General features: G+C 39.7%; 5 protein-coding genes across 6 annotated transcripts; 2 read left to right on the forward strand and 3 right to left on the reverse strand.

The window, feature by feature from the left end:
- Positions 1–1174: 1174 nt before the first annotated feature.
- LOC144086245 (mitochondrial import inner membrane translocase subunit TIM44-like) lies at positions 1175–6602 on the reverse strand. The gene is made up of 13 exons (XM_077616116.1): positions 6501–6602; positions 6150–6251; positions 5432–5596; positions 5257–5337; positions 4860–5009; positions 4085–4218; positions 3879–3964; positions 3343–3435; positions 3116–3240; positions 2993–3043; positions 2737–2826; positions 2381–2491; positions 1175–2272 (listed from the first exon to the last, which is right to left on the reverse strand). Exons 1-13 carry the CDS (start codon positions 6528–6530, stop codon positions 2153–2155), a joined length of 1338 nt encoding a protein of 445 aa, XP_077472242.1. The 5' UTR covers positions 6531–6602; the 3' UTR covers positions 1175–2152.
- A 906-nt stretch (positions 6603–7508) lies between these two features.
- LOC144085375 (ras-related protein Rab-11B) lies at positions 7509–12071 on the forward strand. Its single transcript, XM_077614566.1, has 5 exons — positions 7509–7727; positions 10114–10309; positions 10382–10575; positions 11374–11454; positions 11545–12071. The coding sequence occupies exons 1-5, from the start codon at positions 7688–7690 to the stop codon at positions 11688–11690; spliced, it is 657 nt and encodes a 218-aa protein (XP_077470692.1). The 5' UTR covers positions 7509–7687; the 3' UTR covers positions 11691–12071.
- A 736-nt stretch (positions 12072–12807) lies between these two features.
- On the reverse strand, positions 12808–18901 carry LOC144086227 (E3 ubiquitin-protein ligase MARCHF2-like). Of its 2 annotated transcripts, none has more exons than XM_077616093.1 (5): positions 18402–18901; positions 17339–17579; positions 17065–17260; positions 16143–16352; positions 12808–15129 (listed from the first exon to the last, which is right to left on the reverse strand). In XM_077616093.1, the coding sequence occupies exons 2-5, from the start codon at positions 17524–17526 to the stop codon at positions 14974–14976; spliced, it is 750 nt and encodes a 249-aa protein (XP_077472219.1). In that variant the 5' UTR covers positions 17527–17579; positions 18402–18901; the 3' UTR covers positions 12808–14973. The 2 variants fall into 2 exon arrangements, with proteins under 2 accessions (XP_077472219.1, XP_077472218.1); XM_077616092.1 differs by having other exon boundaries at positions 17339–17530; positions 18402–18898.
- A 495-nt stretch (positions 18902–19396) lies between these two features.
- sf3a2 (splicing factor 3a, subunit 2) lies at positions 19397–21797 on the forward strand. The gene is made up of 8 exons (XM_077615582.1): positions 19397–19515; positions 20195–20472; positions 20551–20597; positions 20662–20771; positions 20966–21015; positions 21093–21233; positions 21304–21372; positions 21443–21797. The coding sequence occupies exons 2-8, from the start codon at positions 20275–20277 to the stop codon at positions 21698–21700; spliced, it is 873 nt and encodes a 290-aa protein (XP_077471708.1). The 5' UTR covers positions 19397–19515; positions 20195–20274; the 3' UTR covers positions 21701–21797.
- Positions 21798–22352: 555 nt separating this feature from the next.
- Positions 22353–23190, reverse strand: LOC144085267 (uncharacterized). Its single transcript, XM_077614339.1, has 3 exons — positions 23062–23190; positions 22892–22989; positions 22353–22672 (listed from the first exon to the last, which is right to left on the reverse strand). The coding sequence occupies exons 1-3, from the start codon at positions 23153–23155 to the stop codon at positions 22373–22375; spliced, it is 492 nt and encodes a 163-aa protein (XP_077470465.1). The 5' UTR covers positions 23156–23190; the 3' UTR covers positions 22353–22372.
- Positions 23191–24580: the final 1390 nt, after the last annotated feature.

Here is a 24580-nt window from a genome sequence, read left to right on the forward strand (position 1 = left end):
AATAATCACATTAAAGCGAACGGCTTTAGCTAATGCTAACTCATGAATAGATGTCCACTATCTCTGAAAGCGTTCAATAAAAAAAAGATTTTGAATTTATCGACTGGCAACGAGGGAAATAATTGTCCAGTCCATTTGCCTCCCTGTTCAAATGGATTGGACGTCTGTGCTATTCAATGGTAGCGAATGAGTTGAAAAGGTTGTTGTGCAAAAGAAGACAACATCGACTTACATAACATGAGTAATGTTAGCATTTTATAGAGCGTCTTGGCTTTAAGAGGTATGTCAAATAGGATGGGTTTGTAAATCTTGAACATGGAGGACGTGCGCTATTGTGGCCGAAGAACACGCTGTAATAAGTCAACACAGCATTGCCTGCAGCTTTTGTCTGTTGTGCTTGATCAGCCAACCTCGTTCATCAAGTCACAATACTCGGAGTTGAGGGTTGATGAACATCACCTCCGGGGCAGGAAGCTCTCGCTTCATTTTGTATTGCAGTGCTCTTAGTGTTTACACTTGAACCTGTTATTTCTGGAGAAATTGCAGGAGTCGGTCTCTAAGGGCAACTATATGTCAAATGCTTGCCATTTTAACACTATAGATGAGGCAAATAACTTTTTGTTGGTCTTATTTAAATATGTTTTAATGCAATGGGATCGTTTTTTGCGGGTCCGTGAACAGAGAACAGTTTTTGTTGTTGTTGTTGTCTTTTTTGTGGGATTTAGTTGAATGTCACTATGCGGGAATGAAGTTTTTTTTTGGTTGCAGCCGCGATTGGAGATTTGTTTTTGTGGGTCCATGATGAGCTGGGATTTTTTATGGATGTAATTGAATGTCATTGGCGATTTTTGGGGGATGGATCTGAAGTGAGGTGAGACTAAATGAGAGCCACTTTGGTTCAACCTGGTTCAATGTAAACGGGTGACAAGGAAGCGTTTTTTTATGCAGGTCTGCCAATGGACACTTGTTTTTGTGGGTCTGACGTGAGTAAATGGGAGCTTCTGGGTATTTTTTTTGTGGGACCCCGTTGAATGTCATTGGGTGGATCTGAGTGAAGGGGAGTATAAATGGGAGCCACCGGTGATTTTAGTTGAATGTCAATGGGTGTCAATGAAAATTTGTTTGTTTTTGGAGGTGAGAGTCGCCATACAATACATGAATCAATTGGCACATATCATATAAAGACTCATCTATAATCTCCATACAGGACTATAAATTAATCCATTAAGTGGATTTGTGGACATCTATTACACATGTCAGTATCAAAATGAGAAAAAAAGAAGACACTGCGCAATTCTACACACGGAGCAAGGTTAAATGCTCTCTAGTGGACAAAAAACAACAACAATCGCTTTATCTTAAAAACACAGTTTTGGCTGACATTTGTTCACTATTCACTTTAACTGGACGGCAAAGTTGAAAGAGTGGATATCAGTAAAATTCGATACATGCTAAATAATATTTTTTTACGGTTACGAAATCTTGAAGCTGTACATTACAAACTTAGGCTTAAAAATTCAGTAATAATGACTGCAGTGATAGTCTATTCGGTCCACAGAGTAGTGAACTTAAAAACGGCATCACCCACTTACAAATAAATGGCAAATTCATCTACTTTCGTCATCAAAATGCAAAATCAACAAGTGAACAAACACATGACATGATCCTAAATTAGTGGAGGTGCATTCGTCACATATTTCAATAATGGTCCTCTATATGTGAAATGATCATGGGCCAAAGACCCCGATAAACGTCCAATCCATTTTGATGGGGAGGCGCTAAGTCAAATAGATTTGGACGTCTACCGCGGTCAAACACATGATCTTTTGCTGGCAATATCCCTTTTTGTCTCATTTACAAATAAATATATTTTGCAGTAGCTGAACCGATCAAGTGTACAAGTTTAGTCCTCACCTGGGTGGCGTATGATGAGTGCATCATGAGAAGTGACCTACCATGCCAGTTCTTGGGAGCAGTCATCTGTTTTTTTTACAAACCTTCACATTAAGCCTCTTCATGGTGACTGCAGTGGGGAAACAGTGTGCAGAATTCCATCTGTGATGGAGTCCACCTTCAGCGAGTATTCCAGGCTCATCCCTTCTGTTACTGCGCTGGAACTTCCAGTTAGTCTTTTCACTGATATCTTTCCTCCCTAAAGAGTCTGTTCAGTGCTGGATGCGGAAATGTCAAGGAGTCTCCACGCCGCGTTGGGATTCAGCTCCTCCTGGTCGCGACACAGGGCCCAAACATACATGGTCCTCAAGACCTTCTCCTGTCACAGAAGGAAAGTCACATCATTTTGGACACAGTTACGCAGAGAATATCATTAGCAAAATCATTCAGCACGATAAAATTAAAGAAAAATAAAAAATGGACTGACCGGATCCCCTTCCACAATTTCTCCTTTGGGACTCCGTAAAACCATGACCACTTGGGCCTGGAAGGTGATGATTAGAACTGGACCTTGGTCCATCATCTTCCCCATTGCCAACTGACAGCAAGAAAGCATTTGATAATGAGCAAGTGCGCATCACATTAAAATCCTCATTATTTCAGTTTCCTATTTTAACTGCATCTTTCCGGTTCCAATATGACTCTTATCTACCCTTTTGTTTTGTTTACTAATAATTCTCTTATTTTAATATGACGTAAAGCACATTGAATTGTGCCAAGACAAACAAATTTGCCTTGCAACCCAATTAGTAGTGGATTCATCGTTCTGCTGCGGGCACTTACATCAATGTTGTCGATATCGAGGATTTTGGACTGGAAGAGCAACCCTAAAGCTCGAGCTTGTTGGATGGGATGTGCCAACTGACTGTATGTCTGCGAACAGAAACCAACAGAAACCAACATATTCAGCCAGGTCTGCACATATATAACATTGTATTCGACAATGTTACACACAAAATATAATGGAAGGTTCTTGCAAAAAAAAAAACATGCATACAGAACACACACTTTTTCACAAATCTAACCCTATTACTCTTACCGCTTCATAGCACCAGTCTTTCAATACATCCAGCTCTCCACGTATCATCGCCTTTAGAAAGAAGATATAAAGTATTATATCTAAATCTTAAATTACAATCCAATAATCTAGAATAACCTTCACCTCCAGTATGTTTGGGATGATGTCTTTCTCACACTGTTTGAGAAAAGAGTCCTTGTCAAATTTAGGATCGGCCTTCACAATCTCCGTCAGCACTTCGGACATCTCCGTCTTGGAGAAAAGACCACCTGGGGAAAAGAAGAACATGAACATCAAATATTAGACGACAAGACACACAAACAAATGTTTGGCGGCTTTAATGGTAGTGAGAATTAAAAAAGGCTCCCGACCAAGGACGGTGGTGACTCGGTCAGTCACAGCTCTGGATGCTCTGACCAGGACGTTGTCACTTTCATCATATTTCATCTTCATCTCAAAGAACCCTGGAAAGTATAGGAAGACACCACAATGAGCATTATGGGCCTCATTTTTTCAGGCTCACTTACTAGTATCCTAATAAGACTTTATTCAAATATTGTGGAATCAAGCGTCTACTGCCACCTGGTGCTTATAAAAAATTTCTTCATATCTAGTGTATTTTCAAATTACCTGGAATTTTTTATTCAAGTCAAAACTAGTTTAATTAGATTGGTTTTAAACTTGTGTAGTCCACAGTCTCAATTTTTAGGATTATTTTTTGTTAACATATTACCATACTTAGAGTTTTGTCTACGTCAACTGTGCTTATTTTCAGGCTACCTGGACACTTATCTAGATCAGGACTACTATAGTCACATTTAGACATTTAAACTCATGTAATACGATTTTTGACTGTACTTTTCATTCAGTAAAAAATGCATTTTACCCTACAAATGATAATACTTACTGTTGAAAACCATGTTATTGTCTTTGAAGTCCTTCCACTGCTGGTACCATTTTGAGTCCTTGTGAAGAACAACACCCAAAGCTTCACTGAATTACAACAACAACAAAAAAGACAATCAACAGTTTCTAATGACCAATTCGTTACGACGCACCACATATTAACACACACCACTCTAGCAAGCAGATTCTACGACAGTAATGACTTACTCATCGGCCTCAAATATTCTGGCGTCAGCATCATTTCCCTTTGAGGAAAAATCACTCCTTTTCCTCAGCTGAGAAGGAGCTCTGTATGGTCCAGCATCACCCACATCCATTTCTTTTTTCATGGACTCAACACTCTACAAGAATAACAACAAATTCACAAAGGTTGCCACTGGTGCTTTATAGGCCTGGTGGGTCTCCAGGCTTTTTTTGCCCCCACAATACAGATAACGGTGCTAGAAAATAATGTATGAAAAGTAAACTTTCTTTTACCTCCTTTTAACCGTCTCAGGTGATACATTTGAAAATTGTGAAATAACTGCTCTTCAATTGCATCGTATTGTATTTTTACACAATGTATATTTTTAAATATACATAGTTACTTTTTCTCAAAAAATACATATTGAATAGTACTTCCCAATAAAGATAAATTGATTACCAATTTTAGTATGGTAGTAACATTCATTTCAATAGTGTCTTTTTTTAACACTCAACGTTTAAGCATTCTTAATTAAAGGCCTATATTAAAATTCTTGTCCACATTGTTCTGTCATACAATTCAACTTTCTGCAACAACGTGCAGCTTGAGTGTGATGAAAAGGTCAATTATGCAAACAGCCTCATTACAGCACTAAAGTGACAAATATTGACCCAGTTTCTTCCATCCTAGTCAGCTGGGTAATTGCAATAACACAGCAGGATGAATGCAAACTAGCAGATGAAGAAAGAGGGGAAAAAAAGTCATTTAACTGCTATTTATTCCCCCCACTCCTCTCACCTGCGATATAGCCTGGAAGGCGTTGGTCTTGCCCAATCGTTCTCCTCCTTTTGAAACCGTCTCAGCGGAGTGCATGGCGCTGCGGGCCGCTTCCTCCACACTTTCCTTGATTTTCTTCCCAATGTCTGTACGAGTCACCTCTTCAATGCTCTGTGTGCAATGCAGTTCATTATTTTGGAAGAGCTCAAGTAGCTGCTTCAAGATAAGCATTTGTTTAAGCCAGTTGGAAATGTGGTTGATTTCCTTCCAAATTGAAGATTCTTATTTAAAATTCATTTTAATTCTTAAAGTAACAACATTGAAATGCACGGATATTCTATTTACGGGACGGAACTCTATCATAACTCGAGGACTCCCTACATTTGGAGACATAAACTAACATTTTCAGGTCACTCACCTCTTTCATTGTTTCCGAAAAAGAGCCTAATGTCTTTTTAAAAACTTCAGACGTCTTCGCTGTTTCAGCCTCTATAGTTTTCTAACAGGGGAAAAAATAGAGTATAACATACGACTGATTTAAAACCACCCAAAAATAGATTAAATGCAGTGAAAAATTAAATACGTGAACTCACATATTTCCTCCGTGCTTGTTGGAGTGCATCGGACTCCTCCAGCCTTTTGGCCTCTTCTCTGAATTTCTTGATGTTGTCTTTCATCTCCTGATTCTTACCGAACTCCTGACGAAGATTGTCCACAAACTCTCCAAGGAAGCCTTTACGACCCGAGGCATACCGTACCTATGTAACAGAGGATTGTTATGGAATGACAATTGGTTAAATCAATACAACTGAGCGAAAAACCTCACTCATAAATCACAGTACCAATGATATAAGATATTGTAATACTTTGTATCCAGAAAGGTTAGCGATAAGCTAACACAAAGAATTGATATTGGTTTAAAAAAAAAAGTCCCTGTTGAATTGAATGCTTTTATTGTCATTATACAAGTATAATCATAATAATAAAAGGGAACAAGTGGCTGTTACCAAAAAATTCTACTCGAAACATGTCTATATTAACTCAATAGCTGCAAGATGTTAGATAGTTTATTAGTTGTATTATAGAATATCATAGATTGAGTTCCTGACCCGTGTATTGATATTTTTTTATCGCCATATTGTGAGAGAATTGTTATTGTGAGCCCAATATCGAGAAAAACGTACCAGTAGCTACTCCAGAGGTTTGTATCCCTAGTGTTTATATATTAAATGGGAGTTGGAAATATTTTCAGCCTAAATTGAACTATACTAACTGGTTATTCGAGAATATAAAACTGTTGCTGTAGTTTACCTGCAGTTCTGTTGCTGGACTCCTGTGTAACCTGTCAGCAACTCCCCAAGTTAAGGACGCCCAGGGCCGGCTAGGGAAGGCCAAACGATGCTTGCCGACCAGCTACAACGAAGAGAACATTTATATTCTAAACGTTCTAAATCCATTCCAATAACAAATTGAGGTGAAAATATACATGTGAATGGCTTGGAAAATACATAATTCCCATGGACTTGGCCTAAATAGGTATTGACACCACGGGATTGGGGCAACATAGATGGACGACCAACCAAAACTAATGTATGCTGATTATGGCACATTAATATTTTGCAAATGGTAAGAATAATGAAGGACAGATATTGATGCGCTTACCATGTAACACCGAAGCAAGGAGGCAGCCATCTTGATTTCCGTGAGAGGAGAAATGCATGTGCCACCTTGCGGCAGCAGCTGACCTACAGCTCAGCCAATTGGAGGGTGGTATGACGTCAGAAGGGCGGAGCTAAAGTCATCACAACTTTTAAAGGGGTCACGCATTCCTTTGCCGAACCTCGTCAAAACAGTTTTTTAACACACCCTCAGAATTTAATAAATCAAATTGATGATGTGCTTGATGATTTCTTCGTGTCTTTCAAGGCTTTCAGTTAATAATACCCTGTTAATGCACAAAGGACTCTTCTATCAAACTCTTCGGCTCAAATTTTCCACACTAAGGACATTTTATAACAAAATAGGTGGCACGCAATTGTTTCGTAATCTGTAAAAGGCTAAACTCTAATTCAATTTGTTGAAATAATTTATTTATATTCTTGTAAATGACTTCTTTTAAAATGTCTAATGATAATAATAATAATAACAATAATAATAATAATACATTGTAATGATCTTTAATTAATTCATCATATAATCAAATTATGAATTTGCTAATCAAGTATCAAGCCGTTAGATTATGTTCAGGATTCATTCATATTTTACAGTCCAAACTTTTTGGTGATTCTTTTATTCATAATAATGATTATTATATATTATTCCTACTTACAAAAAAGATTTGGTGACCCATTCAATCCCTAATTGTTATCGTAGCAACAATGCTATCACAATAATTACTAATTGAAGAAATGCAATACGATTTAAAATGCAAAAAATATCATTAAAAGATCATTGTCAAATAAATCAGCACTGGCAGAAAATAGCCAGCCCTTCCTGCCCAACTAAATTGGACGCCTATCACAGAACAGGGAGTATTATTTTTCAGCTGTAATGGCATTTAAAAAAAAAGACTGTGGTCATATTTCATCTTTCTGCCGTTGTTTGCAGGCAGCAACAGCATCGGCACGTCAACGAGTGACGCCCTCTGCTGGAAGCAATTTCCATTGCAGGGACTCCTCCCTCTGCAGAGTTGGGGAGCTGCTGTGCCTTTTTCTGCCAGCCTGACTGACAGCCACCATTGGCGCATTACGCTTTGCCTTTTCGCCCAGCTTCTTTTTAAGCCATCTTCACCTCCCATTCTTCTCGCCTCATCCTCCGGGGGACACGGACTCGGATCGGCCTCGTCTAGAATGGGGAACCGAGACGATGAATACGATTTCTTGTTCAAAGGTAAAAGGAGCGCGGGGGGGAGGGGGGTTGTTGGTCATGATGATCGGGTTCATATTGAAACCGATTTTAAAAAATCGGGAGTTTGTCTTTGATGGGGTGGCAAATGCTGATTCGGTTAGAAGTGTCCTCAATATTTGAGAGCGAGAAGATGATCTTCCGAATAAAACGATGTCATCGCATCGCTCCTAAGATTGCAGCTATGTTTTGAGGTAGGGTGAAGCACCCCCGTCTGTTTGGTTGGAGGCCTAATCAACTTTGGGGTTCTTCCTAATGAGACTGCTTCTGTAGAACCTCTGAATTTGGATTTATTTTTTGCCACTCTTTTTATTGATTGATCATACAATGTCAAATTTGAACACTTTTTGCCAGCCTGGAGTTTACGCACTGTTATCATTGGGATTATGAGGGTCAACTAGGAGGGCAACAAATATAACGTGTAAACAAAAATCACTTTCTTTAGATCATGTGTCAGCAGCTTGTAAAAAATAATAGCTCACTGTTGATAAAGTAGAGAAATGTGATTGTTTCAAAATGTAAACACGGAGTGAAATTGGAAAAATGAAAGATTTATACCGATGTGCATTGGATTCCAATTATATCGATTCATTGTTGACAGTGAATGTGCCATGTTATGGTGAGATATTAATAAGATATGTCTGAACAGAGATGACTAATATATTGAATTGATAACACATAATTGCATGCTGGTTATCAAACTTTCAAGTTGATCAATATGCAAGAAGTAGCTCTGAAGTTAAAGCAGTTATACTAGACAGTAAAACGCAAATGTATCCATTTTCTGAACTGCTTATCCTCGCAAGGGTCGCAGGGGGTGTTGGAGCCCATCCCAGCTAACGACAGGCTAAAGACAGGGGACACCCTGAATCGGTGGCCAGCCAATCACAGGCCTCAAGGAGACGGACAACCATTCACTCTCCTTCTTAGAGGCAATTTATAGTGTTCAACCAGCCTAAGATGCACGTTTTGGGGATGTGGGATGAAACTGGAGTACCCGGAGAAAACCCACACAGTGAAGACCGACCTGGGATCGAACCCTCGACCCTAGAACTGTGAGGCCGACGTGCTAACCACTCAGTGTTACCCCCAGGGCAGTGTGAAGGAACTGTGTTGGTGTGAGTTCAGGAGTTTCATTTAGGATAAATGAGTAAGTAAGTAATACTCTTGGACCATATTGGTGGCAGGGAACTATGTTGAAAAGACAAAAGTCACCTACAGGAAATGAACTTATTTGCCTGGCGACGATAGACACCCAATTCCTTTGAACTGGGAGGACTGGCAGAGAATGATCACTGCCAGTCCGTCCAGTTCAAACGCTTTGGATGTGGCAAATTAACATCCTGGGGGGGCGCAGGAGCCAAAAGGCTTTTTAAATGTAACAAAGTCTTCTCTGTGCACTGAATAGTACATCTGCCGGAGGCGAGGGCTCCCCACTCTCCCGCTCTCTCCCCCTTTCTCTCTCACGTATACATCCCCCCCCCCCCCTTCCTCCCCCCATTCTCCCCATCGTCCCGAGGCCTGCAGAAACAGGAAGACCGAGGCGGTCCCAAACTGTCGATTCAGGTTTCTGCGGACGGTGTTATCGCTTTCCTGCAGCCCGCACCAGGATGGTGTCAGCAGGGAAAAAGTTGAACTCCATTTCCTTTGTGTAGGAGGAGGGAAAACAATTGCGAATGTTTATTGTATTTATTTTTTTACCTGGGACTATTGTCTTAGGTCATTCTGAAGGAATCTAAATAGAATGAATGAATGAATAATTAATATCTTATATACATGAATATAATGTAGGGCAAAATACTCATATTTTGTAAACAAGTGTGGCCTATGTGACCTAAAATGGGAAGGACTTGATGGGATTCTATTTTTTTATTGCTGTTTTATGCAAAATAATCACCTATACAATATTTTTTCTCTTCTTGTATTTACAGTAAAATACTTTCAAATGTAAATAAGACAAAAATCTATTGAAAATGATCCCAAATTCTTCTTTCAATTTTTATAATTTGCAAAAAGTCAAGAAAATACCATTTAAAAAAAATACAAATATTCCCCAAGAAGAGGCTAAATAAACAATTTTAAATTAGAATAAGTCTTTAAACGACGATCAAGTTAGTTTCTGATCAATAACATAATTAATGAGGTGTCCATTAGTTGATTCATTTCATAATGGAAACAGCTTTGTTATGATTTATATTTGCGTAATCTGTTTCATATCATATTTGATTGAACATTTGTAGAATTGGATTGGACGTCGACCAGCGATCAAATCGGTGAAAGAACTGTTATTTATTTTTTAAGCGCCACACGATGGACGTCCATCATAGTCAATGGACTTCCTGTTTGATGGCGGCTTTTCTCTCGTTTGCAGTGGTGTTAATTGGCGACTCGGGCGTGGGGAAGAGCAACCTGCTCTCCCGATTTACCCGAAACGAGTTCAACCTGGAGAGCAAAAGCACCATCGGCGTGGAGTTCGCCACGCGCAGCATTCAGGTGGACGGCAAGACGATAAAAGCTCAGATCTGGGACACCGCCGGACAGGAGCGCTACAGAGCCATCACCTCGGCGTGAGTAACCAGAAAAAAACCCCAAAAGATCATCTCCCGCTCATCTTGACCCACTTATCACCTCCTCGGCAGATACTACAGAGGAGCGGTAGGGGCGCTCCTGGTGTACGACATCGCCAAACACCTGACCTACGAGAACGTGGAACGCTGGCTGAAGGAGCTGAGGGACCACGCCGACAACAACATTGTCATCATGCTGGTGGGCAACAAGAGCGACCTTCGCCACTTGAGGGCCGTGCCCACCGACGAGGCCCGTGCCTTCTCAGGTGAGGCTCAAAAATTGCCAGAAGCAAAGCTTTCGGGAAACTGGAGACATTTATTTATCCATCCCAATTGAAAAAGCCGTTCAATTCTGTCATGTAAGTGCACAAGTACTATTTTCATTATTCATTTAAAGGACGTTGAAATGGAATAATTCCATTTGAATTCAGTCCATGAAGTGATTTGAGATGAGTGCATTAAAATACAAACACCACCAAATAAATTCAACTTGTATCCAAAGACCACTGAATAAAAATTGACAATTAATTTTAGCTCAGCTTGTGGAAGAAAATATAATGACTAACCCACCTTACTCTACGTCAGGGGTGTCAGACTCGGGTTGGTTTGAGGGCCGCGTTAACGTCAACTCGATTTCATGTGGACTGGACCATTTTAGATATAATATATAGATTTTTTTTTAATAAATGGATTAAAAGAACTGGATTAAAAGCCCTGAATATTCAGTTTTTTATAGATCTAAAACAATGTTTATTTTAGCTTTTTTTTTTAAATATATTTTTAGATTTTACAAAATGATTTTTGAACTAAAAACACAGAAAAAATGGATTAAAAAAATACAATTATTGATTTAAAAGGGGGAAAATCAGGACATTTAATATACACTTCATTATACTATACTCTTCATTTAATTTGATCCTAAAAGAGAAAATCGGCACTCGATTTACTTTCCCAGGCCACACAAAATAATGCGACGGGCCAGATTTGGCCCCCGGGCCACCACTTTGACACGTGTGCTCTACGTTATTAACTCCTTACGATGCATCATTTTTTTTAATCAACAGAGAAAAACAACCTGTCATTCATAGAAACTTCAGCCTTGGACTCAACAAATGTGGAAGAGGCCTTCAAGAATATCCTTACAGGTGTTATAAGCACAACTTCCCCTTGGTTGAGCGCCCCCTGGCGGTTCAAATGGATTAGACGCTAACTGTAATGGTTTGTTTCCTCTTTAGAAATCTACCGCATCGTGTCGCAGAAGCAGATCGCCGAGCGCTCGGCCCACGACGAGTCGCCCGGGAATAACGTGGTGGACATCAGCGTGCCCCCGACGACGGACGGCCAGAGGGGGGGCAAGCTGCAGTGCTGTCAGAACCTGTAAGGGCGGCCTTGGACTGACCTTCCGAATCAAGTGCTGGCATGCTTCCGTCTTCCGATGTGGTCGGGAATGGGCCTTATTTACTGTAGATCCAGGGAAGCGCTTGGCCGTCCCACAGAAGGAATTGATTTTTAAGGTGTAATCTGACCCACTTTGCGCCTGCTAGAAGTACATTGGAGTGCAAAAACTGGACTGCTGCTACCACACAAGATGGAAGTCCAGCAGTTTTTGCATTCCACTTCTACTTGTTCAGTCATCTCAAAAGTAGTCGTGTTGCTGCTGATGCTTTCTTCCTGTAAAATATATTGCTTTCCTTTTTATTTTGATAGCGTGTCCGCTCACATACATTATATTAATGCCATGATAATAAATTTTACAATGTTATGGGGCTGAGGCTTGTCTTTAAATCTGCCAAAGTGGTAGAAAAATGGATAGACTTGGGTTTTCTTGCCTTATTTATGATGACTGATTATATCTAGCATTGTTGAAACTAGAACAAGGGTGTCAAACTTGGGTTGGTTCGCGGGCCGCATTAATGTCAACTCGATTTCATGTGGGCCGGACCATTTTTGATATAATATTTTGATATTTTTTATTGAAAATTGATTTAAAAGAACTGGATCAAAAGCCCTAAAGAGTTTTTTATATATTTAGATTTTAGAAACTGCTTTTTGAATTAAAAACATTTAAAAAATTGATAAAAAAATTACAATTCTTGATTTAAAAAGGGGAAATCAGGAAATATAATACACATCTATAATCTTCATTTGAATTTGATTCTAAAACGGAAAGTCGGCACTCGTGAATTACTTTCCCGGGCCGCACAAAATGACACGGCGGGCCAGATTTGGCCCCCAGGCCGCCACTTTGACACCCGCGAACTAGAAATTGCTGACATGATTAATCAACAACGATTTGATTGTCAAGTTAATGGTCAATTTTCATGCCGATTAACTCACTGCACGTCACCGACCACGAGACGTCCAATTGGTTTAACGTGGGAGAACGTGCTCCAAGTTTAGTCAATGGCCGCCACGGCCCTCCAAGTTCAAAAAAATTGGACGTCTATTGACGTCAATGTCAACCCTCAGTAGGAACACAAGACAACAGCCGCAGCCAATCAGGTAGGAAAGAGTCTGGGAGTCCCTCAAGTTTTATTGCACAATAAACCAACTTTCCAGGGATGCACCAAGAAATAAGGTGAAACCAAATATTCAATTTTTTTGTATTACTGCAGCCTCAAAATTCATATTACTGTTACATTTCACAGAATACCTGGAAGCACAACAGTTTTTCCATAATTTAATTAAAACTGAACTTTGAAATAGAAAATGTCTAGTTATTAGCTCAATTAATGAAGTGCTTTAAAATGAAGCAAAATTGCTTTTTAAAATATTTTTGAGGTCACTGCAGTATGGATGTTGCCCAAATATTTGTGTACCAGCATAGCAAAATGAGTTGGAAGTCGCCAATTAATTCAAAAATAAAAGGTTTTAACAGAATTCAAAGATAAAAGGTTTCAATAAATACTGCATGTTTTCAGAGTTCCACTATTAAAGTAATACAAATTTCAAAGTGTACAAAATGTGCCTCTTTTAGACGCAGGGTTGCCCTCTATGTTTTATAAGCCTAGTGGGCCGCCAGGCTTCTCTCAAAGATGTTAGAATTTCATACTCATTTTAAAAGTCCGAGGTTCGTCTTGGGGTAAAATTAACGGAATACATTCAATTCATTATTTTTTTTGGCTAGAACATGAAGTAAATTGTTCCTCAGTATGGACTTAGCCCTTCTAACATGTTTAAAAAAAATTTTTTCCTCTTTTTGGAAGTCCAAAAAACATCCACCCAACTTCAAATCACAATTTCTCAGAGAAAAAATACTTGATATGTCTTTGGAAAGTTCAGATTGTTCTCGACATGATTATACCGAAATACTCCCTTTTGAAAATTATTAATCATTTTGCTATGCCAGGTCACATTTACTAAAAATGTGCAGTTCGCATCCCATACTTGCGTCGACCAATTGGTGTAAACCAGTTTCCCTCCTTGACAAGAATCTTCACAAATACTCGTTTTAACGCCCACATTGGAAAAATTGGACAGTAAAAAGTTAAAAGCATAAAAAGCCATTTCAAAATATAAATGTAACTTGCTTGCACATCTCACTGCAGAACACAAACATGTCTGGCCATGAACGATTGTAATGTGCAAAATAAAATGCAGTGATGGGAGCTTTATAACAGGTGATCAGATTAGTATTAGTTAAATGAAAAATAAACAAACAGAAAAAATATGATTAGAGGTGATTGTGATCACAATTTGGTACAAAACATCTAAGGTGAGGATTACCACACAAATGAAAATGAAGTGATTCAAAGCAGATGCTTAACAAAAGTTGCAAAAAAAATGGATGCCGGACTGCACCCGATGCAACAGATGGTGCTAATTGTCTCTCAAAAACCAGACGTACTATTTTCACATCTCACACTTGCAAGAATGTCAAATAATGATGACGCTCAGTCCTCCTTAACGCTTTTTAACCAATTGGCAACATTCAAATGGTAAAAGCTTTACCGTCCCAGTTTGTTTTCTTTAAATACAGAGCAAGAATAACCACATACTGGAACGCAACGGTTCAGTTGGGGAATAAAAATACAATTCGAGAGGCGAATCACTCCTTCAGCAAGTGTGTGTAAATAGAGGGCATAGATTATCCACTAATAGTTTGAAAGTCGGGAGAGACTGAAATATTAATAATCCCAGTCGTGGTTGCCTCTCGTTTGAAAACGGCTAAATACATTGTGAAGGTGCGAGTGGGGAATTATAGGTAGTGAATGTTCATATTATATTGTCGTAGCATGCTGTCAGTTATATCCTGCTACATTAGCTTGTGTCTTTAGTATTTCATACCTTTGTCAGACTTAAGGCCGGGCTGGTTAGTCCATCTTGTTTTTGTTTTTTTGTTTTTTTCCACCCGCAGACTTTGATGTCTCAGCACCAGCGGTCCAGACAAGATGTTCTCCAATCCATTGTGACTCTGGAACGAGTTCATGCCAAAAACCATATTTGTGGCCATCAATACTGTAGTACTTCAAATCAAGTGCTTCAATACAAAGACGAAATCGGGAGAAAGTAGTCCTCCCCCATCAGAATGGTCCATATGAAGTGCAAAGGTTCGTTAATGATTTTTTTTGTGTTGTATTTTTTTGTTCTTTTTGTGTGTTTTTTTTTTTGCAAGTGCTTAGGCCGGCTCCTTTTTAAATATTCCCTTCGTGGCCGAGCCGCACTCATACGATGGTCTCGTCAGTCATTTTCTTCGTCGACTTGGTCGGTACGGAACTCTGGGAGGGGAGTGAGCTTTTCATGTCAGGCATGAGCAGGCGCACTTTCTGATTGGTCCTCCTCCACTCCGAGTACAGCTGGCAATGGTATCGAAAAGAGACCTGGGAGACAGAGGAGAAAAATGTCATCACATTGGTGGTTAGCGGACGTCAAATTCATTTTTTTTACAGTGACATCGCAATTGTTTTAATAATCGCGCCATTGAGCTAGCTCAGTCTGCAGAAGGTCCCCACCTTGCAGACTTCCTGTGTGTGGCTCCAGTTTTTTTTACCTAGGTCTACAATGTCTTGTGTGTCTTGTGTCTGTCTTGCTACAGCAACCAAGAAATTTCCCGAATACGGGATGAAATAAAGTTCTAATCTAATATAAAATCGTCGATACAGCACCAAAATGATATCACAATATTTGAAGAAAATTTGTGATATTTTGTGTGGCCCGGGAAAGTAAATCATGAGTGCTGACTTTCTGTTTTAGGATCAAATTAAAATGAAGAGTATAGATGTATATTAAATTTCCTGATTTCCCCCTTTTAAATCAATAATTGTAATTTTTAATCCATTTTTTTCTGTGTTTTTAGTTCAAAAATTGTTTTGTAAAATCTAAAAATATATATAAAAAGCTAAAGTAAACATTGTTTTAGATCTATACAAAACTGAATGAATATTCAGGGATTTTAATCCAGTTCTTTTAATCCATTTATTTTTAAAAATCTAAATATTATATCTAAAATGGTCCGGCCCACGTGAAATCAAGTTGACGTTAAAGCGGCCCGCGAACCAACCAGTGTGACACCCTTGCCATAGGGGAACCAAAATCTTGTATCAAATGATTCTAAGCAGTGGATAACGGACAATGCTTGAATTGGAAATAATTAGCCTCAAACAACATAGAACGGTCAAAACTATTGGTGACACAAAGGCTTTGACACTATTTTTCCATTCATCTAACGCAACATCAGGAGCAACGTGGTGTTCTATCTCTTGCTCAAGGATCCTTAGACAAGATGACCAAGGATGGGAATTGAACTGACAACCGTTAGTAAAGCGACAGATAACATATTTGGATAGCAACAGAGAGAAAGCCTTGGGTTTTAGACAATAGTGATTGTGATTACCAGTGTCCAGAGAATGTAGATGGTGAAGAGGGCAATGGTGAGCGCGATGAGGCCGACTGCTTCCAATCTGCTCTTGAGCTGCAGGTGGTCCTGAGCGCCGCGCAGACACAGCCAACCAGAGATGGCTGCCAGGGGTGTGATAAGCAGAAAGCAGGCCATGTCGCACAACAGCGTCCGCTTCTCGCTGCGGGGGCCCGGGTCCCTCAGCCACTGAAGGACATGCAAAACCAGAAAGTCATCTCATCAAATCATTATTATCTTATACTATCCACGATCTAACGGCTTCATATTATTTAATACTATGGTGTTACGAATTGGCTGTGTTCTGTGCATGTTACACATGTTGCCGTTTTATGGAAAATTTCCACTGGCTTTGAATGCATCACTTTAAAGCATGTGCTGGGAGGAAGACTGGTCAAGATTGAATTGACATTAGAAATCTTAGGATGCGTTGCAGTGACTTTTTGGAAAGAAAAAACAATAATTCTATCCCAATATAAGTAATAGCTATTTGTGTTCAGCCAGTTATGCATACTGATTAATTTTCATGAACCATTTGCTTTATAAATGCACCATAAGTACGCGCTATGTGGTGTCTTATGATCATTGTTTGTTTGTTTGTACCTCAGAACAGTAAGAATACATAACATATGTATACAAAAACCTCAATAGAAAACGATGCCCACAATAAATTTACCATCTTTTCCGTGACATCTAACGTCACGTGGCACCACATTTCAAAAGATATTATTATCATGTAGAGCTAATTTCTATCAACAGGTACTTAAATGTAACTGTCAAATATTTCCCCACTGTATTACTATCGTGTACTGCAACTTTTTATCAACAACTACTAAAATATAACCGTCAAATAAATCCCCAGTATATTGCTAACCCTCTCTTTGACCATTTTTAAGCTGACCTGCGTAAGGGGTTGTGGCCTCCGTTCAATGGTGAACTCGGTGTGGCAGAGCTCACAGTAGCTGGTATTGGAGGAAGACAGCCATTTCTCCAAGCAGCTCTTGTGCACTTTCCCTAGCGTGCCGGTGCATTCGCACGGGGAGAGCAGCGTTTCTCCTCCGCCGCCTTCATGGCAAATTCGGCACATGCCTACATCGCTGCGGACGCGTTGTAAAAAGCGGCTGCCGTTAGAATGAAATCGTACAATGGCAGGAGCACCGTTCTTCTCCGCTTACCTTTGCAGGCTCACAGCTTTAACAATAGTGGAGAGTGGGCGGCCGTCTTTAGCCGTAACCTTGGCAATGTACTGGGCCTGAGCGGCGGAATCAGACTCTTCGGAATCCTTAGAGGACTCGGATTCCGCGGTCCCGGAGTAATCGCATAGGGAGCCGGGGAGGTGGCAGCACCCTGATGATGATGACATGGCTCTGCTCAGGTGGACAGGGAGGAAGGAGGAAGATCAGGGGCCAGAAAAGTCTGTGAGGATCCAATAGCTGATTCTCAGTTCACCTACTGATTAACAACATGGATGACATTAACAGACATAAGATTGCTTCCTAAATTGTATTCCCGTAGTCGTATTTGACACACAAGCCTGGCAAAATTACACTTGTGCTACTCTTGCAATGAAACAAGTTTTTAGATTTTTAAATGATTAACAATGTAATCATTAAAGTTAATTATAAGTTCCGATAACTTTACAGCAGTGGGGGTTTAATCATTTTAAACAAAACTGTGCATACACATTTACACACATTCGGGCTGTTACTACATTAAGGAGCAATTTAACATGATTTCCATTTTTACATTCCAATTAGGATACTATACCGTTTTTAATAGAGTGGCAAAACGTTCAAACAAATCAATTCTGAATGAATTTGTGTTTTGGACGGTAATATGTAAGATTTTTTTTGTCAAGGCTCTATGTTGATTAAACCAAAATAATCCGTTTGCAAGAAATCTATGATGATTTCCCTAGCTTGTATTGACAGTTCATTTGTAATTACACTGATTCTGTTTCATACATGTATAAGTTTATTTACTGTATATTACATAGAGTATATGAGTACACAGTATTTATATGCGTCTGTACTTCTTTTTGTAAGGTATAAAATCCCGTTTAGCTTGTTGACAGTGAGAAAATCTAACACAACACGGACGTCACTGTCACTCACCAAAGGCTAACGTAATTTCAAGAAAACTACACCGAGCAGTCGATCAACACGCTGATATTCGTCCTTTTCACCAATAAAACTGAGAAATTGTGACAATAAAATGACAAATTTAAATTCAACTCACCCTCTTCAGCCTTTCCCTTTGTCGATCGGCCTTGGTTTGTATGTAAAAGCAAAACAGCAGACGACAGGAAGCTAACTGCTCAGCCCTAGTTGCAAAATATGACATTGACATCGAACCAAAAGCGGTTAATTGGAGGGAAAACAGGAGAATCCATCACACGCTGCGACACTGCCATGGTTCGTTAAGCGTTCCCACCGGACGCTTTAGATTAAAAGAAGGTGTCAAGAAAAGCGTAAAGTGCCTCCAAGGATTACCAGACAAAGCTATCGTAGCTAACGAGCTAACCTCGGGCAAGCCTCAACATCCTCAGCTGTGCAAGACAGTCACGTGATATCATGGAGCATTCGGGGTCGTCACTAAAGCTGGGAGTTTTCAGACGTCTTTCAATGGTACCGATTCTGTTGAAGCCCCCAGTGCGTATTTGCTTTATTTACTTTTAAAATCAGAAACGCATTAGGTCAGCCCTTGTGAGGGCAGATGATAAAAGTGTCATGCTACTGATCACGTTCGAATGAGATCACTTTTGCCCTGATGATGCCGGAATGATGTAAATGCAGCATAGGTTATAATTCAATCTAAAAATTCTGTGTTTTGCCCACCTCATATGCATCACTTTTTATGCTAGTTTAGTATGTATCGTATAGTATTCGGTTTGCACAATCACGTAGACATCCAATATTCTAATTATAATTAATTTTATGTATTTCAGTGTACAGTTCAATTCAGATTTAAAAAAAGAATAATATAACAATAATATTAGAGCAATATTAGAGTAAAACTCCATAAAGAAAGAATTATTAACGGTGTAGTCAGTATAGTCACATATATCAGATTTAAATTTTAAGTTATGGGGCATTTGAGTCAAATAAAAGAAAAACATTTGGGGGTTTTCTTTATAATCAAATATCTTTATTATTACACATTCTACATATGTGTAAAGACCTAGATGCGAAAATCGCGCGATGAGCCAATCGGGTCGCCCACCATGACTTGTCGGCCATTTTGTATCAGAGCCATTCAAGTGGCGGAAATGATGCAGAATTGCCTCGGCATGAGCAGATGTGACGTATATTACATGTGTCGTGGATAGCGATTTCATTCCTTTTTATTGTTGGTAAGCTTGCGCACTCAAAACGTATACATTTGTGATCAAGGCTTATATCACAACGAAGAGTGTCTTATTTTTGGTTGTTACACGACGCTTTGTTAGGATCAAGTAGTACTTAGTATTCGCGTTTTACATTTCAAAAATGCATGCTAATGCTATATTCAAGAAATGGAGTAGGCTTGTTTTGTATCCGAAAGTGTTTCTTTTATTGACTAATAAATAATCTAAAGGAGTAACGTGACTGTTAACTTGGTTGAGTGGATTCAAAAATGCTTGTAAATGGGGCGCCTGTTGTTTGATTAGCTTTCCGTTAATTCACTCATTGTTACAACCATATTTCTTGATTCAATATAGAAATGAACAATTTGCTGGCAAAAAAGTATTTTATAAGTTATACATGTCGAACGAGAGACGAGCTGTGCAGTTATGATTTTATGATCTTATTTGGACGTCCATCGCCGTCAATGGCAGAAGATGACTTAAATGAGTGCATTAATTCGTGATGGGACATTGTTCTCGATTGTTATTAAGTTTTTTTGTGTAGTTTTAATTTCAGCCATCTTTGGCAAGAATGAATGTTTAGGGTGCATAACCATGCTTCATATTTACAATAGCACTTGAATCAGTCTAAAACTAGTCATGAGCTTCTACTCCTAATTTCTAAATATTACTAATCTCCCATTAGGACGCGAAGGACCAATCCTTGGATTGAGGAGGCATTTTCCTGGGAAGCATCTGTGAGTTTGACCCAATTCCCCTGCAAAAATGGATTTCCAACATCGTGCTGGAGGAAAGACGGGGAGCGGAGGGGTGGCGTCCTCGTCGGAGAGTAATCGTGACAGACGAGAGCGTTTACGCCAGCTTGCTCTGGAGACCATTGACATCAATAAAGACCCCTACTTCATGAAAAATCATTTAGGCTCTTACGAATGCAAACTTTGCCTGACGCTTCACAACAACGAGGTAGCAAATGAACCGCATTACTTTTGCATTCTTTGTGCTTGGTGTATGAGTTTAACCATGTGTTCTTGGTCCTTACAGGGCAGCTATTTAGCCCACACACAAGGAAAGAAACATCAGACCAATCTGTAAGTTGGACAACTTATTTTTGCTCGGCCTAGAGTTAAAACGAGGGATTTTGTTTGTTCTCAGAGCACGGCGAGCTGCCAAAGAAGCCAAAGAAGCGCCTGCCCAGCCAGCTCCAGCTAAAGTCAAGGTTGAGGTCAAGAAGTTTGTCAAAATCGGGCGGCCTGGCTATAAAGGTAGACTTGCGTGATTATATACTTTTGACAGAAAAATTCAGGCTATATTTGGCTTTCGGTTGAATTTTTAAACATTCCTTCAAAATATACTCACATCCCAAAGAGACAAAACAATTAATTATTAGTAGCTATACACAGGAACGTTCCTCAATATCCAGTCAAATTCCTTATTCTGATTTGTGTTTTCATGTCAGTAACCAAGCAGAGAGATCCAGAGTCTGGGCAGCAGTCTTTACTTTTCCAGGTTGGTGTGCATTGAAATACATATCAAAGTTCAAGAAAGACATCCAGAATGTTCAAGGAGTTGTCTTTGCTATTTAGATTGATTACCCCGAAGTCGCAGAAGGCATTGGGCCCAGGCATCGCTTCATGTCGGCGTACGAACAGCGCATCGAACCTCCGGACCGCCGTTGGCAGTACCTGCTGCTTGCCGCGGAACCTTATGAAACCATCGCATTTAAGGTGACTATTAACAAATAATAATAATAAGAATTTTCCACAACATAATGGAAACTTATGTTTTTTTTAATAGGTTCCCAGCAGAGAAATAGACAAAGCGGAGAGCCGCTTCTGGACTCACTGGAACCGAGAAACAAAACAGGTACCCAATGAGAAAATTAAACTTTGCTCATTGAGAAGAACCGTGGACTAAATTTCTCGTGTCTTCTCAGTTCTTCCTGCAATTCCACTTCAAAATGGAAAAAGCTCTTCTACCCCCCACGGGTCCCCCACCAGCCGTCGTTACGAAGCGCCCTCCCCCACTCATGAGTGCGCCGCGGCCACAGAACGATTCTGTGCCCCCGCCTCCAGGTGGCATGATCCTTCCCCCCGGTGCCTCCGGTGCTCCTCAGATGCCTCCTCAGATACCCATGCCACCAATGCCAATGAGGCCGCCACCCCCTGAGGGCATTTCTGTTGCTAATAATTAATTGTGTCCCAGCTGGTTATTTTCCCCATGCTTGTGTTCCTCATTTAAAGGCAAACTCATTTTTAACGTTTTGCAATTAAACATTCTTTGGAACAAAACGGTTGTTGCGTTGTTGTTTGTTTTGTGGTCAAACAAATGTCAGAAAATGGATGAAAAAAGGGATTGTTAAACTTGTACCGTGTGGAACGGACGAGGGGATTCAATTTTGGGATAATCACGTCAAAGGTCAGATAGGTCAGAAAAGCGGTCCCCATACTACCAAACATGGTGAGACTTTGAATTTGGTTGCTTAGACCGAATTCCGCTCTCTCCGTCAAATGCTAATTTACAGCGTCATTGACAACAATAGACGTCCAATCCAACAAATGTTTCAATAAAACCAATTGATAGCAATGTTCATCTGTTGCCAGTCCTCCCAGTTCCAATAGATTGGGCATGAAGGATTAAGAGCCACATGATTGGATGTCTGTCATTATCAATACCCCTGAAAGAATTAAATTTGAACATCACTGAATTCATGTGTTAAAGCCAAAAGGCTTTAAAAAAAGTTGAGATGTTTGAGTTCATGTTCATCTGAAAAACCAAAGTAACTCTTTTGATAGCTTTTATTAACATTTTTAATCTGTAGATGCTAACATTTTTTTTGTACCTACAAGAAAAATGGTTCTATTCATCAAGCTCCACCGTTGTTAGGTCCCACTTCCTCATTCTCCACTTTTGGTTCCTCATGTACCTTCGCTATGTCCTTCTCTTTCTCACCTTTAGTTTCTTCAGCTTTCTTGGCTCTCCTAGACTTTAAAGTCCCCTCTTTCTGCTTCATGAGTTTTTTGTCTGGCACTGGTTTATTCCGGAGACTCTTAGATCTTTGCGTCGTCCCTTTCCCAGTCCTCTTTCCATCATTTTCGTCCTCTTGGTCATCGTCATCCAGGTCTGGCAGCCACCAAAACAAAACTTCCCAAAGGGAGTTTTCAGGCTATAAAACAATCAAAGTGTATTTTAACAAATGAAGTGGTACTACCTTATTACAAGGATTACCCCATTAAATGACAAGTCAGATAATGACACCCCTACCACAAAAATAATGAATTTTGCGCAAATATATTGGAAATACGGTTTATTATTAATGCAATATTACAATGAGTGTACACACAGTTGAGTTCATTAGTGTTTCTGATGGTGTTCTTTATTTTACCTGCGGCGGTTTTCCTCGGTGCCGTAATGATGTCGGATGCCTTACGGCCAATTCGACTTCTTCCTCCTCGTCCACCGTCCCTCGACTGCGTAGCGTCTCTGGTCGGTCCAAAGGACAAACGTGTCTCAGATCTGCAAGCTTGACCTCAGTTTTCCATCAGCTGTTCTTACCGTGAAGTCTCTGGCACCCCGAGGTGAGCACCAGGATGGTGATGGCCACGAACAAACAGCGATTGAGGGTGACATTCTCCCATGGTGTCTCCATTTGACTCAGGTTCTGCAAAGACGGGGTTTTGTGCACGGGAACTGCGGGAAAAAGACGGATCAGTCGCTTTGATTTGTTTAATCGAGGTCAATTTGTGTGGAAATATAAAAGAGACTCACATTTTTTTGGAGCACATGGTGTGACGGGTAAAGTCTGTGGGAGTACTTTTGGTGGCCGTAGAACTGCAGACATATCCTATAACAGATTCGATATGGATACATACCATAATAATATGATATAACATTTACAAATGGGTGTTTATCTACTAACCTCTGTGACTTTCCTGCTTGTGTACATTTCTGCAATGAAAGATAAAATCAATTAACGCATTGCCTGCCATTAATACTGACATTGCCAATTGAAATGGTCAACCAGCTATAAATAAATATAGTAAATTACATTATAATTTAAAAAAAAATCCTTTTTGATTTTCAGTTTTAAAAAAATCCACCGTAAATTCTAGGTTTGTTTTCTAATTGTGCCTTTTTTTCTTAAAAGGAAAAAAAAAATTTTTGCTTTAATAAAGGATTATTTGACTAATACAATACAAAATGTATATATATATTTTTTTTTAATTGTTTGATCATTGCTATTTTAAATGTCTATTTTATTATATTCACGTTTTGGATAGGCTGGCAACTCGTTGAGTGGGTACACCGCCTCCTGGGATAGGCTCCAGCACCCCTGCGACGTTCGTCGGGATAAGTGGCTCAGAAGGTGAACGGATGAATGAATTAATGTACTTTTTTAACACACTAACACTGTAATTTGTCAAATCTGAAGAAAAGAAAAGGGTCTATTTGAACTCTGTGTCCTTATAAAGAGCTACAAACTAAATGTAATCCTGTGAGAATAATGGCCGACTGCAAAAATAGCATTTAAGAAACCAGTCTGCTATTACATCTACCCTCTTCTTTTCTGGGCTCGGTCACAGAATTTAGCGCAGGATTTAGGCTAATTATTCCTGTTGGAATAGCGCAATGATTCACAAAGCCGTTCTGTGAGACAACTCGGGCGCAATGTCCCCATGTTGAATTGGACAGAGGATCATGTTTCAGTGGCTTGTTCAGATATTTTTAGTTATGATTGCAATACACAATGCTGTCTGTATACGTGCGCTAGACATCGTTTCCCAGATTATGTTTGCGTGTCACCACCTGGACGTCGGATCTGTCGAACGGGCTTTTGTGGAGGAGGATCTTCGCTGGGAGGCCCGCCTAATTCATCTTCAAATGTCTCGTAGCTTTCCTCCATGCCTTTCCTGGGACAAAATGACGCTAAAAGGATTGAGCATGTCAACATGAAGGAGGGATTAAAAAGAACGACATGTCACCTTGGGGATCTTTGATATATTTTTTTGGACCGCTGTTCAATTTTCTCACCATTTTTACATGTCAAAGTACTAATGAAGCATAACAAATGGCA

This window comes from Stigmatopora argus, chromosome 12 (genome assembly GCF_051989625.1).
Source record: "Stigmatopora argus isolate UIUO_Sarg chromosome 12, RoL_Sarg_1.0, whole genome shotgun sequence".
Lineage (NCBI taxonomy): Eukaryota > Metazoa > Chordata > Actinopteri > Syngnathiformes > Syngnathidae > Stigmatopora > Stigmatopora argus.

What these genes read in the sequence shown, in the direction of transcription:
- LOC144085267 (XM_077614339.1), bottom strand. Translation starts at nt 23,155, where the DNA reads ATGGAGACACCATGGGAGAATGTCACCCTCAATCGCTGTTTGTTCGTG. An exon ending in GGGGTGCCAGAGACTTCACG is followed by an intron (nt 22,990 to 23,061) that starts GTAAGAACAGCT and finishes TGGACCGACCAG; the next exon opens with AGACGCTACGCAGTCGAGGG. An exon ending in ACCGAGGAAAACCGCCGCAG is followed by an intron (nt 22,673 to 22,891) that starts GTAAAATAAAGA and finishes ATTGTTTTATAG; the next exon opens with CCTGAAAACTCCCTTTGGGA.
- LOC144086227 (XM_077616093.1), bottom strand. Translation starts at nt 17,526, where the DNA reads ATGTCATCATCATCAGGGTGCTGCCACCTCCCCGGCTCCCTATGCGAT. An exon ending in AAAGCTGTGAGCCTGCAAAG is followed by an intron (nt 17,261 to 17,338) that starts GTAAGCGGAGAA and finishes ACGCGTCCGCAG; the next exon opens with CGATGTAGGCATGTGCCGAA. An exon ending in TCTACATTCTCTGGACACTG is followed by an intron (nt 15,130 to 16,142) that starts GTAATCACAATC and finishes TCTGTCTCCCAG; the next exon opens with GTCTCTTTTCGATACCATTG.
- LOC144086245 (XM_077616116.1), bottom strand. Translation starts at nt 6,530, where the DNA reads ATGGCTGCCTCCTTGCTTCGGTGTTACATG. An exon ending in CCTTCCAGGCTATATCGCAG is followed by an intron (nt 4,219 to 4,859) that starts GTGAGAGGAGTG and finishes TTATTCTTGTAG; the next exon opens with AGTGTTGAGTCCATGAAAAA. An exon ending in AAATTGTGGAAGGGGATCCG is followed by an intron (nt 2,273 to 2,380) that starts GTCAGTCCATTT and finishes CTTCTGTGACAG; the next exon opens with GAGAAGGTCTTGAGGACCAT.
- sf3a2 (XM_077615582.1), top strand. Translation starts at nt 20,275, where the DNA reads ATGGATTTCCAACATCGTGCTGGAGGAAAGACGGGGAGCGGAGGGGTG. An exon ending in TGACGCTTCACAACAACGAG is followed by an intron (nt 20,473 to 20,550) that starts GTAGCAAATGAA and finishes TGGTCCTTACAG; the next exon opens with GGCAGCTATTTAGCCCACAC. An exon ending in ATGAAACCATCGCATTTAAG is followed by an intron (nt 21,234 to 21,303) that starts GTGACTATTAAC and finishes TTTTTTTAATAG; the next exon opens with GTTCCCAGCAGAGAAATAGA.
- LOC144085375 (XM_077614566.1), top strand. Translation starts at nt 7,688, where the DNA reads ATGGGGAACCGAGACGATGAATACGATTTCTTGTTCAAAG. An exon ending in ATACGATTTCTTGTTCAAAG is followed by an intron (nt 7,728 to 10,113) that starts GTAAAAGGAGCG and finishes TCTCGTTTGCAG; the next exon opens with TGGTGTTAATTGGCGACTCG. An exon ending in CTTCAAGAATATCCTTACAG is followed by an intron (nt 11,455 to 11,544) that starts GTGTTATAAGCA and finishes TTTCCTCTTTAG; the next exon opens with AAATCTACCGCATCGTGTCG.